Source organism: Bubalus bubalis, chromosome 3, assembly GCF_019923935.1.
Source record: "Bubalus bubalis isolate 160015118507 breed Murrah chromosome 3, NDDB_SH_1, whole genome shotgun sequence".
In the NCBI taxonomy this organism is placed as follows: domain Eukaryota; kingdom Metazoa; phylum Chordata; class Mammalia; order Artiodactyla; family Bovidae; genus Bubalus; species Bubalus bubalis.
Window position 1 is genome coordinate 121,997,927 of NC_059159.1, and position 15,602 is coordinate 122,013,528.

The window sequence follows — 15,602 nt, forward strand, 5'->3', positions numbered from 1 at the left end:
GGGAGAGGAGGAGAGAGGAGCTGGGCTCCGAAGAGGAGAAGAAGCATCCCCCTAGTGGGGAGGAGAGTGAGGACAAGCCTTCAAAAGGGAACTTCTTGGGCAAAGTTATAGCTCTGGGGACAGACATGGTTTATTTAGGAAGAGTAAGCTCACCGGCTGATATGAACGATAGATGTAATTGTAGAGGAAGAATGAGAGGGAGGGAACCATTGCTGAAGGACAGAGAGGATGGTCAGATGTCTTTTCAGGACTTATTCAGGTGTCTCTCCTTAAGATCAGAGACCATGCATTGATTTTTAAAAGAATATACAGAACATACTTATCCCAATAGAGCCACTGGTCACAATATTTAACTCTGGACATAAAAGCCAATTGAGTCTCCTCTTGGCCTCCATATAGCTTTTTAGAATAAATTATATTGACAATAATATTACACAGGAGGGAAATGCAGGTTCTAATCTGGCAGAGGTGTCCTGGGTCACTGACCCGCTCTATAAAGGGAAGGTGGGAAGCGGCCACAGTGTTTGCCCAGGAGCCTTCATGTCTCTTCTGAGCTGGTCTCAGCCCCTTGGGAAATGCCAATGTCTGGAGGGAGCCAAGTGTCAAGTGTTAGATGGAAAGCCGTCTTGTGGCCCAGGTGACCCCCTGCTCTTAGGGAGAAATAGGAGCTGATAGTGAACTTCCCTCCCCCCATCTCTTCACTCCTTGATGGACATGAGGCCAATGTCCTATGACAACGTTAGAGTCCTCTCTGTCCTTCAGCAATGGTTCCCTGCCCCTCATTCTTCCTGTAGAATTGCATCTATCGTTCATTTCAGCCGGTGAGCTTACTCTTCCTAAATAAACCATGTCTGTCCCCAGAGCTATAACTTTGCCCAAGAAGTTCCCTTTTGAAGGCTTGTCCTTCCTCTCCTCCCCACTAGGGGGATGCTTCTTCTCCTCTTCAGAGACCAGCTCCTCTCTCCTCCTCCCCCACCTGCCCCCTGCACAGTTTCCTGGTCCCTTCTTCCTCCCACAGCCCTTGGCCACCTTCCCTGTTCTTGTGTTGCACACCTGTCTCCTCTGTCACACCTGAGAGCAGACAGTTTCTATTTCGTCCAGGCACCTCATACTGTGAATGCTTCCAAGGCCAGTCAGTCAACAGATAGTCAGTTCAAAAACCCAGCACTGCATGACAGCTTCATAAATAAGTATGCTGCTACTGCTGCTAAGTCACTTCAGTTGTGTCCGACTCTGTGAGACCCCAAAGACGGCAGCCCACGAGGCTCCCCCGTCCTGGGATTTTCCAGGCAAGAACATTGGAGTGGGTTGCCATTGCCTTCTCCAATGCAGGAAAGTGAAATGTGAAAGTGAAGTCGCTGAGTCTTGTCCAACTCTTAGCGACCCCATGGACTGTGGCCCACCAGGCTCCTCCGTCCATGGGATTTTCCAGGCAAGAGTACTGGAGTGGGGTGCCATTGCCTTCTCCGATAACTAAGAATAGCTCTGCAATATTGACCAAGTTACTTGGCCTGTGAGACTCAATTTCCTTTCGAAAAGTGGGGATTCTGTGTAGTCCAGATGAGACTCACATTGAAAAGTACCAGTCAATCACCTACCGGCAAGGCTTCAGGTCAAAGTCTGCGCCTTCAACCATGGCACCTGCTGGATCTGTGCTCCCCTCCTCCCAGACAAGACCTCCAGCATCTGTCAGGACTCCCTCTCTCCCCAGAGATTGTGCTGGTTTTCCCTCCTCAAGCCTAAATCAGGGTGATATTGTTAAGGAAGTTTCTGGATCATATGGGGTAGGTGATTAATCTGGGTCAGTCATTGACCGTAAATCTTATCCATGCAAACACTTGAGGGTAGGGATTCTCTTGCTGAAGTTTGGCAAAGAGGTGAATAACTGCCTGAGTGTGATGGCTTATTAACTCGCACATCCAGGATATTATTATGGAGCACCTACTATGCACTGAGTGCTGGCGACACAGCAGAGGCTCATGTGCCTTCTTCCCTTGCAGTGTTTGCAGGCATCCCCTCTCTCTTGGTGACCTTGATCCTATTCCCTCCTCTCACTTGGCTTTAGAAATATCTAGACTCTCTTGGAGTCTCGAATGTAAAGACAGAGTTAAACTTGATGTCTGGAAAGCAGAAGTTAAAAGGGCAGGTCTTTCCTAGGTTATGACTTCCTGTGGCTGGATTAAGTCCACAGCTTCATTTCAGATTCAAGGATAAGGCCTTTGTCTTTGTCCAAGAGTCCTGATAACCTCCAATTCCGACACTGGACACAGGAGTGGGGGTGTTTTCAGGCAAGTAAAGGTAGGAAACCACCTAACTCTGCATTTCTCTCCCCAAACTTGTCTCCATCAGAGAGACCAAGTGGGAATGGCATGGACATTGGAGGGCTTTGTCATCAGGCTCAGGCCTTCCCTCAACCCCCCTCACTTCCTGCACCTTCGGCATGCCTCCCCACCTCAGCAGACCACACTCCCCATTGGTGGACAAACCACAGAGGCTCCTGTCCCCTCCCTTTCCTCCTGCTTTCCTCAGGCTGGAGCACCTTTCTCTCTATACTCATCCTCCAAGGCTCAGCTCACACCCACCTCCTCCCTGGGGCTGCCTTCTCGGACATCTCCACAGCACTGATCATCCTGACACCATGATGCTCACACAGTCGTTAGCACGGTTTGTTGTGCACGTCATTCTCTCTTATATAATAGACTGTGAACCATGGAAATCAAAGGACTGTGTCCAATTTACCCCCAACCTCCCCAGTGCCCCACACAGGAGCTGCTGTATAAGATCTAGTGCTTTCCTTCTGCTAAAATCCTGATCCCTGATTTCCTACCTTGAGATCACCCTCCTTCCCCTTTCCCCCATGTGCACCCACAGGATGTGATCACAAGGATGAGAGCTTTGGGGGTGCCATCTCCTCCATGCAAGAACAACTGCTCCCTCTCAAGAGCTAAATGAGGAGACAGGTGGGTTTTCCTTGCAATTTAAGTATCTGACCAGAACATTCATGGAAATCAGGAACAGCCCATTAAGCTGTAGGCCTGTGACCCCAAAGAAATAAGACTCTGTCTAGAAAACACCATGCTGCCAGATTACTGACAGCTTGGACTGCAACATGGGCTCAGGCTGACACCACAGACAGCAACTGTAGCTCTCTTGGTCCATCAAGATGAGCTGAGTTTTGGCTATTTTCAGAATGGATAACTAACAAGGATGTATTGCACAACACATGGGATTGTACTCAATGTTACGTGCCAGCCTTGATAGTGGGGAGGGGAGGGGGAGAATGGGTCCTTGTATCTGAATGACTGAGTCCCTTCCCTGTTCACCTGAAACTACCTCAATATTGTTCATCAGCTATACCCCCAATACAAAATAAAAAGCTTAAAGTTTAAAATCAAAAAGAACTTACAGTGGGAAAAAAAAGATGAGCAGAGTCTTGCTGCAGTAACACACAACCTCAGGATTTTAGTGACTTAGCAGGACAGAGGTTTAATTTTCACCCTTCATCTCCATTGCAGGTTTTCAGGGGGCTCTGTTCCAGGTTGTCATCCTCGGAGACCCTGGCTCCTTCCTCTGGGACGTCACCAGTTCTCACAGCTGGGGAAGAAAACAGGAGAATCTCACACCAGCAGGTCACTGCTCCGACCCACAAGCAACATGTGTCCCATCTGTCCACAGCCTGCTGCCCTGTGTAATCCTACAAATGCCCAGAGGAGGAGGACCAGACATGCTGCAGAGCATTTTGGTGCAATGGTGTTTTGCAGTAGACTCAGGAAACCACTCTAGCATCTGTCTGACAGGTCTCTCATTCCATCATGTCCTGGAAAGTCAGGTTCACAGACAATCACTGTCTAACTCTCTCCCCACTTTTAGCCCTTCTGAGAGGCAAGGTGATGCCCTGGAAGGAGCCCTAGACTGGGAGTGAGGGGTCCAGGTTTGATTCTTGCCCTTGTCCCATTCTGCTCTATGACGTTCGTTGAGTTTCTCCTTGTGTGAAATGGAATTATTCAATGTGGTTTCTTAGACTCTGTACCATCCCTGAAATATTCCCTTATCTTTCTAGCAAGTTCCAACCCAGGTAAATATCATGTCAGTTTCATCAGCTGGTGAATCTAGTTTGAACCATTTCATTCTTATTTTAAGGTTCAGACATGATTTTATTTATTTTTATTGTTATTTTTTTTTAATTTTATTTTATTTAACTTTACAATATTGTATTGGTTTTGCCATATATCAAAACGAATCCGCCACAGGTATACATACGCTCCCCATCCTGAACCCTCCTCCCTCCTCCCTCCCCACACCATCCCTCTGGGTCGTCCCAGTGCACCAGCCCCAAGCATCCAGTATCGTGCATCGAACCTGGACTGGCAACTCGTTTCATACATGATATTACACATGTTTCAATGCCATTCTCCCAAATCTTCCCACCCTCTCCCTCTCCCACAGAGTCCATAAGACTGTTCTATACATCAGTGTCTCTTTTGCTGTCTCGTACACAGGGTTATTGTTACCATCTTTCTAAATTCCATATATATGTGTTAGTATACTGTATTGGTGTTTTTCTTTCTGGCTTACTTCACTCTGTATAATAGGCTCCAGTTTCATCCACCTCATTAGAACTGACTCAAATGTGTTCTTTTTAATGGCTGAGTAGTACTCCATTGTGTATATGTACCAAAGCTTTCTTATCCATTCATCTGCTGATGGACATCTAGGTTGCTTCCATGTCCTGGCTATTATAAACAGTGCTGCGATGAACATTGGGGTACACGTGTCTCTTTCCCTTCTGGTTTCCTCAGTGTGTATGCCCAGCAGTGGGATTGCTGGATCATAAGGCAGTTCTATTTCCAGTTTTTTAAGGAATCTCTAAACTGTTCTCCATAGTGGCTGTACTAGTTTGCATTCCCACCAACAGTGTAAGAGGGTTCCCTTTTCTCCACATCCTCTCCAGCATTTATTGCTTGTAGACTTTTGGTTCGCAGCCATTCTGACTGGCGTGAAATGGTACCTCATAGTGGTTTTGATTTGCATTTCTCTGATAATGAGTGATGTTGAGCATCTTTTCATGTGTTTGTTAGCCATCTGTATGTCTTCTTTGGAGAAATGTCTATTTAGTCCTTTGGCCCATTTTTTGATTGGGTCATTTATTTTCCTGGAATTGAGCTGTAGGAGTTGCTTGTATATTTTTGAGATTAGTTGTTTGTCTGTTGCTTCATTTGCTATTATTTTCTCCCATTCTGAACAGACATGATTTTAAAAGGAAGTTGAGGATCACAAGAAGAAGCTCCTGTTAGAATGACCCAGAAGTTCCCGCATCTGGATTCCCACATCACTCCACACTGTGATGGCAGAGCCGGTGAGTGTGGGCTTTGGAGTCAGACCGACAAGCCCAAGTCTGAGACCTGCCACTTACTAATGGCTTTCTCAGTCTTAGCCTCCTTACCTGTAGGGATAAGAATAGTATTTCCTTGTGGGGGGGATTTTGAAGATTCGGTGAAAGGCGTTAGCACAGACGTTTGCACAGGGTAAGTATTCAGCAAGTGGTAGTGGATATTGTAGTATCAATTTGTTCCCTTCTCCAAGCAGGTATTCTGGTTTCTGTATGATTAAAAAAGATTTCAGGAGAATAGTCAACATGCTAGATGAATTTTCCCTGCCTTCTACCTGTTGTCCAGTGACATTAGGGCACGCAGGTGGCTGGAGCAGCTGCCAGGTGAGGTGATCTGAGGCTTGGGAGAGCAGGGTGAGGGAGCGCTGAGTTCATTACCAGCAGACACACTGTGCTGGGGTGGGCCAGGATCGAGGCCCCAAGCTCCCGAGGCCCAGCCTCCTGGTCCCCTGCCACGTAGCCATCTCTCCTGCTCCCTGCCATCCGGGACTCGCAGTCCCTGCTCAATTTAAAGTTCAGACTCTGCAATGACACAAGTTTGCAGACTTGGCACAATGTGGCTTCAGAGACTCCAGGTTCCCTATGCTGCCCCAGGAGTGCCTGGCTGGATGAGGTGGGCACAGGAGAGACACTGGACAGGAATCTGAAGACTGGGTTTCACTGCAGCCCTGCCCCTTGGACCTGAATCTTAGGGGCTATGAAGTGGGGTGTCCCCTGGCAGGAGTTTTGTGGGAACCTGTGCTCATGAAAGGTTGTTGTTATAGTTTAGTCGCTAAGTTGTGTCTGACTCTTTTTGTGAGTTTTGTTACCCTGTGGACTGTAGTGCACCAGGCTACTCTGTCCATGGGTTTTCCTACACAGAAATACTGGCGTTGCCATTCCCTTCTCCAGGGGTCTTCCCAACCCACTGATCGAAACTCTATCTCCTGCAATGGCAGGCGGGTTCTTTACCACTGAGCCAACAGGGAAGGTTAAGGAAAGGGAATTGCTGTATAGGGTGAGGCCCTGGGCCCCTGTGATGGATGTGAAGTCAGTGATTGCGCTGGGTGTGTGAGTTTCTGCAGGTCCCCTTGCATGTTTCCTTTTCGTGCCTTTCTCTTTCCTTCACAAGAAACGATGACAACTTGACAGAGCTTAGGACTAAAAACAGCCTTAAATAATGCGGCAGCAATTGCACATTTTCTGAATCAACTCTGATATGTCTCTGGGGATATCTTTTTGTCAAGAACACAGGTCGAAATAAAACATTGGAAGACTGTCACCGCTTGTTTTCTAACTGCTGAGGAACGGGACCATCTTGCCACCCATGGATGCCCACAGACAAGCTCCCCCCAGCCCTCTCGCCACCTCCAGCCTACTCTTTTCTTCCTTATCTCTCAGGGCGTCTCTCAGGGTGATACGATATACACCCAGAAAACCCAGAACTCAAGCATCAAACCATAGTCTCCTCCTTCCTCAGCCATCTCTGCCTTCAGCCTGATGTCCCCAGGACATCAGCTCCAGGCTCTCTTCCTGACCACCCACTTGGGTCAGGCCCCATTCGCGCTTCCTCACTTTCTGCCCTCGGGCATGGGCGCTTCTTCTCTGTGCTCTATCTGGAGTCACGTGATCCTCCGTTTCTCAAAAATAATACTCTCTTTTAAGTTCTAAGTCATGTTCATTTTAGAAGTATTGAACAAGGTTGGAAAGAATAATTCAGAAAGCAATATTAATCTGTAAATCCATCACCTTTAGGAAACAATTGTAAGTTAATATTTTGTTCTAATTTTCCAGGAATTTCTACATACATACTTGTTCACATATCCTTAAAAAAATCATTAAAAAATTGAGATTATATTGAGTGCAAAGCTACTTGTTCTACCTTTTTTATGTTAATTACAGTGTTAGCATTTCCCATCATCAATTATTCTTCAAAAAATAAGATTTACAATGGCTGTGTCACAGTCCATCATAGGGCTCCACCAGAATTTATTTACACATTCTGCCCCAGTTAGACATTACGAGTCTTAGAATTTTTTGTTACCAAAAATACCTCTGTGATTAACGACATATAGATAGATAAATAGACAAATCTTCGTACCTATAACAATTTTCTCTGAGTAATTCCTAAAAGTAGAGGTGTTGGGTCAAAGGGTGTGAAGTTTTCAAGTCTCTTACTGATACCCACAACTTCCTTGGCAGGAAGTTCATATAAATTTATTCACACCCTCACCTGCTGTGTATGATATTACCTGCTTCACCGTACTATAGTTAAATGATATATGTTAGAAAAGTTCTTTGCCAGTTTCATGGGTGAAGTATGGTGTCTAATCAGTGACCCGGCTAAAAGGAAGTGTGATTGTAAACTCCCATCCCCACAGCATAAAGTCCAAACTCCTGTCATGGCATCAAAGGCCTAGCAGAACATCTCTGCAGAAACTTCGCCCGGGCTTGGTCAGCTGTGGGCTGCGGGCTGCACTGCTGTCCTCTGTGCCTCTGTTCTGACCAACAGAGGAAGCAGGAAGACGGACTGGAGGGTACCTGAGGGCTCAGACAAGCACTGTGCTTACCTACAGGGCGCAGGAGAGCTGGCCTGCTGCTCGGCGGCCGAGCTCTCCCATCACACAAGATGGTACCACTGAGGCCAGAGGGGGCAGGGAATGGAGATGCTCTCAAGTCTGAGTCCGTTTCCTCTGTGTGTTCAAACCTGGGAAGAGGCCGAGCTCCAGGAAGAGGTGGAAATGGCAGGGTCTTAGTAGGTGGGTTGAAGACAGGAGAAGCAGAGTCTGCCCAAGGCCACATGAAGCCTGGACGCTTGGCAGGGAGGCAGTGGAGCGGCTGCTGCTAAAGCGATAGAGGAAGCCAGACCCTCGGCTGCTCCGGTGACCAGCGTCCCAGGGCCTGGGCTGGGCTGGAAATCTTGGAGGCTGGGCCTCGGCACTGCCTCTGCCATCAGCTCCCCAGGTTCTAGACTCTGCCTGTCATCTGTGAACTTCATCTCAGCTCTGCTCAGATTTGGGGAGGACCCCAGGCTCTGCCCTATATTGCAGTATTTCCTGTTTATTTGAGAAACTGGTATGTGCTTGGGGGTTGGACAGGGCCAGACCTTGGGACAGAGTGAAATCCAGTATTACTAGCTCTTAGAGCAACACTGAAATAAAGCAGTAGGAGCACAGTGAGAGGTGCAGAGTGGGGAGGCTTCCTGGAGGAGGCGTCATACATCATGGGCCTTGAGGTGGGGGAGGGGTAAATCAGGAGTTGGGGATTAACAGATTTACAGTACTCTATGTAAAATAGGAAAACAACAAGGACCTCATGTGTAGCTTAGGGAATTTCATTTTAAAAATAAAAAGATGGGCCTCGAGGATCAGGCAGTCCTTTTACACTTGAGCTGTGTGCTGGGTGGGGGCTTCCTTGTGGGAAGAACCAAGAAGGGCACAGAGCTGGGCATTACTGGGCGCAACTCCTGCCGGGTTGGTGTGTGTGGTTGACAGGAGGGAATCAGTGGGGCACAGAGAGGGGAAGGGGATTGGTCATGACCAGCAGGGCCAGGCTACATGGGTCTGGAGAGCCCCCAGCGAAGCCCTTTCACTTCATCCTCAGAGCTCTGGGAGCCATTCAGGGGTTTCAGCCAAGTGAGACACATGATCAAATAGACTTTTCCGAAATATCCCTTTGGATGACCCTTGGAGGATAGATTGGGAGGAACAAGACTGAAATCTTGAGGCCAGCCGGGAGGTTGATGGGAAGATGCGGGGACTAATGCTGAGAGCTGGCCCAGGGCTCTGCCTGGGGAAGGAACAAAGGTGGAATTGTGAGCTCGGATCTGTGGCAGAATCAGGGGGAGGTGGTGCTGCATTTCTGGGTTGAAGATTCCAGAACCCCTACCCTGAGCCCTACCCATCTGCTCTGTAGGCGAAGGCAGACCTGAGCTGCTAACCTGCAGGAGCCCTGGCCTCCCTCACCTGGAGGTCTGTATCCTGCCCCACACCTTCCTGGCAGCCTCCTTCACCTCCTTGTTCCTCAGGCTGTAGATGACGGGGTTCAGCATGGGTGTGACCACAGCATAGAGGACCGTGAAGACCTCGTCAGAGATACGGGCCTCCTTGCTCTTGGGTTTCATGTACATGAAGATGACGGTGCCATAGAAAAGCATCACCACGGCCAGGTGTGCTGAGCAAGTAGAGAAGGCTTTGCGGCGCCCGGTGGCTGAGGGTACCCTCAGGGTGGTGGCCAGGATAAGCGTGTAGGACAGGCAGATGAAGGCCAGGGGCACGGGCAGCAGCAAGATGGCACCCACCAGCAGGAAGACCTCACTGATGGACGTGTCACCACAGGCCAGCTTCAGGACTGCCAGGATCTCGCAGGCGAAGTGACTGACCACACGGTGGCCACAGAAGGGCAGCCTCATGGCGATGACTGTCTCAGTCACTGACTTGCAGAGACCGAGGACCCAGGCGGCTCCCGCCAGCAACCAGCAGAGCCGGTGGCTCATCAGCACGGGGTACCTAAGGGGCCGGCAGATGGCCAGGTAGCGATCATAGGCCATGATGGTGAGCAGCAGACACTCTGTGGAGCCTGTAGACAGACCCAGACACATCTGGAGTGCGCAGCCAAGAAAGGAGATGGTCTTCTGGGCTGACACGAGGTGGACAAGCATCAGGGGCACAAAAGTGGACGTGTAGCAGATGTCCAGGATGGAGAGGTTTCCCAGGAAGAAGTACATGGGTGTGTGCAGGTGGGCATCCAGGACACTGACCGCCACGATGCCTGTGTTCCCCAGCAGGGTCACCAGGTACATGGCTGAGCACAGAGGGAAGAGCAGGTGCTGCAGGGTAGGGTAACCTGAAAATCCTTTCAGGAAGAACTCAGACACCTCTGTGCTGTTGACTGGCTCCATATCACAGAGCTCTGGAGGGACACATGGCTAGGAGGCAGGGAAAGAGGGTGCAGGGTTTAGGAGTGAAGCGTATTGCTAGGCCCTTTTTGAGCCCTAACACACTTTCTCTCTGAAACTCTGGGCAGTCCCCATACTTCTTCCAATCTTCAATAGATCCACGTAAAAAATGAGGAATGAGGTGGGTCAGAATTTCTCTAAGAGAGTGTTAATGGAAATGTGAGCAATCTGAACAAGCAATTTGAAATAACGTTGGATTAATCAAAAGCAAAGAATTGACTGCGGAACTTCTCAGAGTCATTAACACACCACTGTGATTTGTGACTTTCTGAAAGTGATGCAGAGAGTAGGTAGTTCCCAAACTTATTTGACCATAGATCCTCCTTTTACAGAGGACCCGTTAACCTTCTGCAAATAAGTATTCTAGCAGCAGTTTTGGGAACAATGGGCTGGATGGAAGGTCCTCACATCTTAGAAGCACCTGTAAAGATCACATGAGAATCACCTGGAAAGTTTGTGAAAACACAGAGTTTCTATCTTATTCAGTCTGAGTGATGCTGTTCTGTTGGTCAGGGGACCACACTTTGAGAATCACTGGGCTAGATGGTCTCTGAGGGTCCTCTTGGCTTTCAGGAAGCCTTGAGTTGTATCACACTGTTCCCATGGATGAAGATGCCTGTCTCATTTATCTCCCAGCCTGCAAAATTCTGACTTGCCTCTGCAGTCAGCTCTGGTCTCCATGCATGAAGCACATGTGCTCTGTATTGGAGGGGCTCCCGGCCTCTGAGACTATTAGGGGCTCGTCTACCTGTGAGCCCATAGGTCCTGCTTCATCAGCTACTGCGAACTGACCTTCAGAATTGATCTTCACCATATTCATTGGAAGGACTGATGCTGAAACTGAAGCACCAATACTTTGACCACCTGATGCAAATAGCTGACTCATTAGAAAAGACCCTGATTCTGGGAAAGATTGAAGGCAGGATGAGAAGGGGAAGACAGAGGATGAGATGGTTTGAATGGTACCACTGACTCAAGAGACACGAGTTTGAGCAAGCACTGGGATTGATGATGGACAGGGAAGCCTGGCATGCTGCAGTTCATGGGGTCACAAAGAGTTGGACACGACTGAGCAACTGAACTGACTGCTGATGTGTTTTTGAGTGAAAGTTTGATGGACCTTTCAGCCTGCCTCCTATTTTCTCTTAACCTGAGCCAGGGCTGCTTGGGCTTCATGAACTCCTAGGCATCAAATTGCAATAAGCTCTGAAAGATTAATCCATTGGAGCTCCCACTGTGCAGGTAGGGCAACCGAGGCTGCACAGTGGGTTCCTGGCAAGATGAGTCTAGAATCCTGTTCTCCTAACAGCATGACAGCTGCACTGAGCTCACAGCAGGTGTTTGCTTCTGTTAAGCCCCAAATATTGGTTGTTGTTTCATCACCCTAGATGGACATCTTTCTCCTAAGTGTCTCCCCCTACTCCCAATCTTCTCACCAGCTAAGGAGCAGGACTTAAACTTTCCCTAGTGTTTCGGGCTCTTGGAGCTCGTGGGACACTCTGTCCAAGCCTGGTCTGGGTTGGGCACCAGTCCTCTCAATGCCACCCTTGAGAGAGACAATTTCCTTCTGTTAGTCCTACCATGTTTCTTCCTTTCAGAATCGAGAAGGGATTGAGTTCCTATCACACCCCAGACAGGGTGCTAGGCATTAGGGGAAGGAATGAGAACACATGTGCCCCCAGGCCAGGAAGCCTCAACCATTCCCTGATAAAAAGCCTCTCCAGTTCCTAGCTGAGCCTCATCCTGCTTCTGTTGGCATGCCTCTAGTGACGGGAAGGTTACTCCCTTAGACACACTTTTCTTTTTGCTGTCAGGCCACTCGATGCGTCACGAAATCCTTCCTGATGTGGACTCTCTCTGGGTCTCCCTGGGCCTCCAGCACCCAGTCAGGCCCATGCTGGTGCCGTTGTGGACTATGCCCTCACGTGCACAGACGCGGGATCCCGAGCTTTGCGTGCTGCCTCAGGGGCGGAGTAGCCTTATGCAGCAAAGAGAGCACTGGCCTTGCCCTGGGATGTCAGATAGAAGGACGCTCAGCCTTCTCTCCTGGACTGGCGGCCAAGAAGAGCCAGGAGGAGGGAGGTGGATGCAGGCTGTGGGACTCTGCTTCCTAGAGCTGGGCCAGGGAGCTTCGTTTGCAGAGCCCACAGTGTCTTTCAGCGTATCTTCTGGCCAAATGCTATCTGAAAACCAGTTCAAGTGCCACTTCCCCTGGGAGCCTCCCTTTATCCTCTCCCAGCCCACCTGAGCCCTCTGTCCTGTATGCATCATGGCCATGTGTGTGCACCTGGAGGATGGTGCTCACCTTTCTCATTGGCTTCCAGCCTGTTGCTTAGCCCCACCAGCATGCAGGGAGGTCTCCCTCTCCCCTCCTCACCCAGATTCTGAAGGCCAAGCTGAAGCCCCCAGCCTGGCCACAGACAACTTCTTCCTGTCCCATTGCCACTTCCTGAGGCTAAGACACATTGGGAGTGAGCAGCTGGCTGCTCAATCCGAGCGGTTCCTAGCCTGGATGACACCCATCTGAACTGGGAAGGGGCTTGCAGATCAGTAAGACCACCCCTTGTTATGTATGGGAGAAATGAAACTCAAAGAAGAAAGGGGCTTGCCCAGCGATGCACAGTGAGTTAGAGGGGAAACCAAGGCTGCAGGAGTTCCCTGGGGCTCCTGATCCCAGCCCTTTCCTCTGCCCCATGTCACCATTTTTTTTTCTTACCTTCAGCCTCTTCCAGATCCATGTGCCTTGTTTCCTGGAAGATGTTTCTGAGACCAGGAACCTTCACTGGCTGTAATCAGGAGAAAACAGGTCCAAGAAGCAGGTCTGAGTCTCCTCTATCCAGGGAACCTAGTGGACAGGACCCGGAGTTTCACATTAGTGGAGCTTTCCAAACTAAGAAGACTCACCTAGGCTGTCGTAGAGTTTAGTGAAGTGTTTGCAATATGATGCAGTTAAGTGGAGCTCTTAGAATTTTGGAGAAGTAGACCAAGCACTTAGAATTCAGTGCATTCTCTGCAATGTGTCAGGTTTGGTAGAACTAGGAAATTCTGGTGGGCTCAAGGCTGAGCAGGGTGCCTGGTGGTTCACTGGCAGCAGTCAGCGACTGCCCGCCCGAGAAGCTCCCAGCCCCATGCTGGCTGACAGCCTCCTGGGGAGCAAGGACCTTTTAATGCTCCCTGCACCAGGGGACCACACCATCCCCAAGGCAATTTAGAGGCAGAAGGGGAAATTCACCCAGCTTAGAAACGTTGGGGTACTTCAGGGATGATGTCCCAAAGACCCAATTACACAGAGTCTACTTAGAGATCTTAATTGGTGTAGAAAAGTTGGAGGAGGTGGCTCAGGGCCAGGAATCCACCCTCACAGGTCAGTCCTCAGTGTGGGCCATAAAAGTTTACAGGATCAATAAATGAATGGATGGATGGATGCACAATTAAGTCAATGTATAGGCCACTCTTGGTGAATACATTTAAAGACATTGGGGTGACTGAATGAACAACTGATAGGCAGTTTCACCTTTAAGGGAAACTCTGTCCCCATTAACAGTCACACTCCATTTCCACTCAAGTTTCTTCTGGCCCTCAGTTCAGTTCAGTCACTCAGTCGTGTCTGACTCTGTAACCCCATGAATCACAGCACGCCAGGCCTCCCTGTCCATCACCAACTCCTGGAGTTCACTCAAACTCATGTCCATTGAGTTGGTGATGCCATCCAACCATCTCATTCTCTGTCTTCCCCTTCCCCTCCTGCCTCCAACCTTTTCCATCATCAGCATCTTTCCCAATGAGTCGGTTCTTCGCATCAGGTGGCTAAAATATTGGAGCTTCAGGTTCAGCATCAGTCCTTCCAATGAATATTCAGGATTGATTGCCTTTAGGATTGACTGGTTTGATCTCCTTGCTGTCCAAGGGACTCTTGAGAATCTTCTCCAACACTACAGTTCAAAAGTATCACCACACTCCCCATTGGTGGACAAACCCTACAGGGTCCTGTCCCCTCCTTTTCCCACTGCTTTCCTCAGGCTGGAGCAACCCGGCTGATCCAGGGTATTTGAAGCGGGGACGGCGTCAGCGACCTATTTAATTATTTATTCATCAAAGATATAAAGAATAATAGAATAAGGATAGCTCAGTAGGAAAATTCAGTGGAGAAAAGAGGCTGAGTAGCTTAGTTTACGTGGGAGACCAATAAAACTTCAAGACAAGAAGGTTGCACCACTTATGTAGGCCGCAGGCATCCTTCCGTTCTCCCGAAGGAGAGGAGACACTGAGGCCTCCCCGGTCGGATCTTAGAAGCCCAGGCATAATTAGTAAGCATGGCAGGTTCCGCGCTCCAGATGGAGACTCAGCCAGAGTGAGAGAGAGAGCGACATGGGGAGACCAGTATTTCGAGAAACTGATCCCAATTCTTTATTTTCCATGGTCTACTTTTATACACTGAGATGTTATGCAAAAGTCACGCGGGGTCAGCAGTCCTGACTTTTATCAAAGTCAGGTGCTTCATACAAATGTATACAGAGGTCTTAGGGGTGTTACATCATCTTCTGCCCAGGGGGCCTGCTGACAATTTATGACCCTCTCCTTGTGACAGCGGTCAGTCAACCAGGACACTTATTTCTCCAGGGGTGATTATTCTTAAAACAGACGCCACTCAAATAAAGTTACATTCCTATAGGGTGAGGGTGTAGTGGGTTTTAGTTAAGGAAAGAATTTACTTAGCCTAAGGTCTAATGTGATTAATATCAAAGGTTAATACTTATTTTTCTATATATTCATTAATGTGTGTAAGGGCAGGGGATATGGAGACTTAGCAACAAGCATTGGCTCAACAAATGAAAAACCCTTCACCAATACAATTTCTAATCAGCCCATTATACTTATACTAATGGTTTTATAACTTTTCTAAGGAACCTGTTTTTAGAAGGTTTAAAGCATCTCGTGCCTCTCACGGTTGGGAGGCTGTGAGCAATCACATGTGGCCGGACAAGCCTGTCAGGCAGGCCAGAGAACCTTCAGAGGAGTTTGTAGGTTAAAACACTCTTGTCACACCCAGGAGTTTTTATTAACTGGAGCTCTAGGTTAACTCCTTCTCCGAAAGAGGTGGTGGGGGACAGCCCCCCGTAAAGTCAGAGGTGTAGGTGGGAGCACAAAGTAGTAAAGCAGGCAGGCTCTGGTTATGGGGGTAGATGCTCGAGGATTTCCAGGGGGATTCCTGAGGCTCGATCCCACCTTTGCGTATGTCGAGCCTCCTTCCTCATGACCTTTGCCATGGGCGGTGTG

The 15,602-nt window shown here is 48.9% G+C and overlaps 1 protein-coding gene across 1 annotated transcript; it reads right to left on the bottom strand.

Annotated features, from left to right (window-relative positions):
• Nucleotides 1-9,227: 9,227 nt before the first annotated feature.
• Nucleotides 9,228-11,186, bottom strand: LOC112583558 (olfactory receptor 13J1-like). The gene has a single exon (XM_025279297.3). The coding sequence runs from the start codon at nucleotides 10,266-10,268 to the stop codon at nucleotides 9,330-9,332; it is 939 nt and encodes a 312-aa protein (XP_025135082.2). The 5' UTR covers nucleotides 10,269-11,186; the 3' UTR covers nucleotides 9,228-9,329.
• Between the last annotated feature and the right edge of the window lie 4,416 nt (nucleotides 11,187-15,602).

Bases quoted from the DNA above. Each gene is read 5' to 3' on its own strand.
- LOC112583558 (XM_025279297.3), bottom strand. From the start codon at position 10,268: ATGGAGCCAGTCAACAGCACAGAGGTGTCTGAGTTCTTCCTGAAAGGA.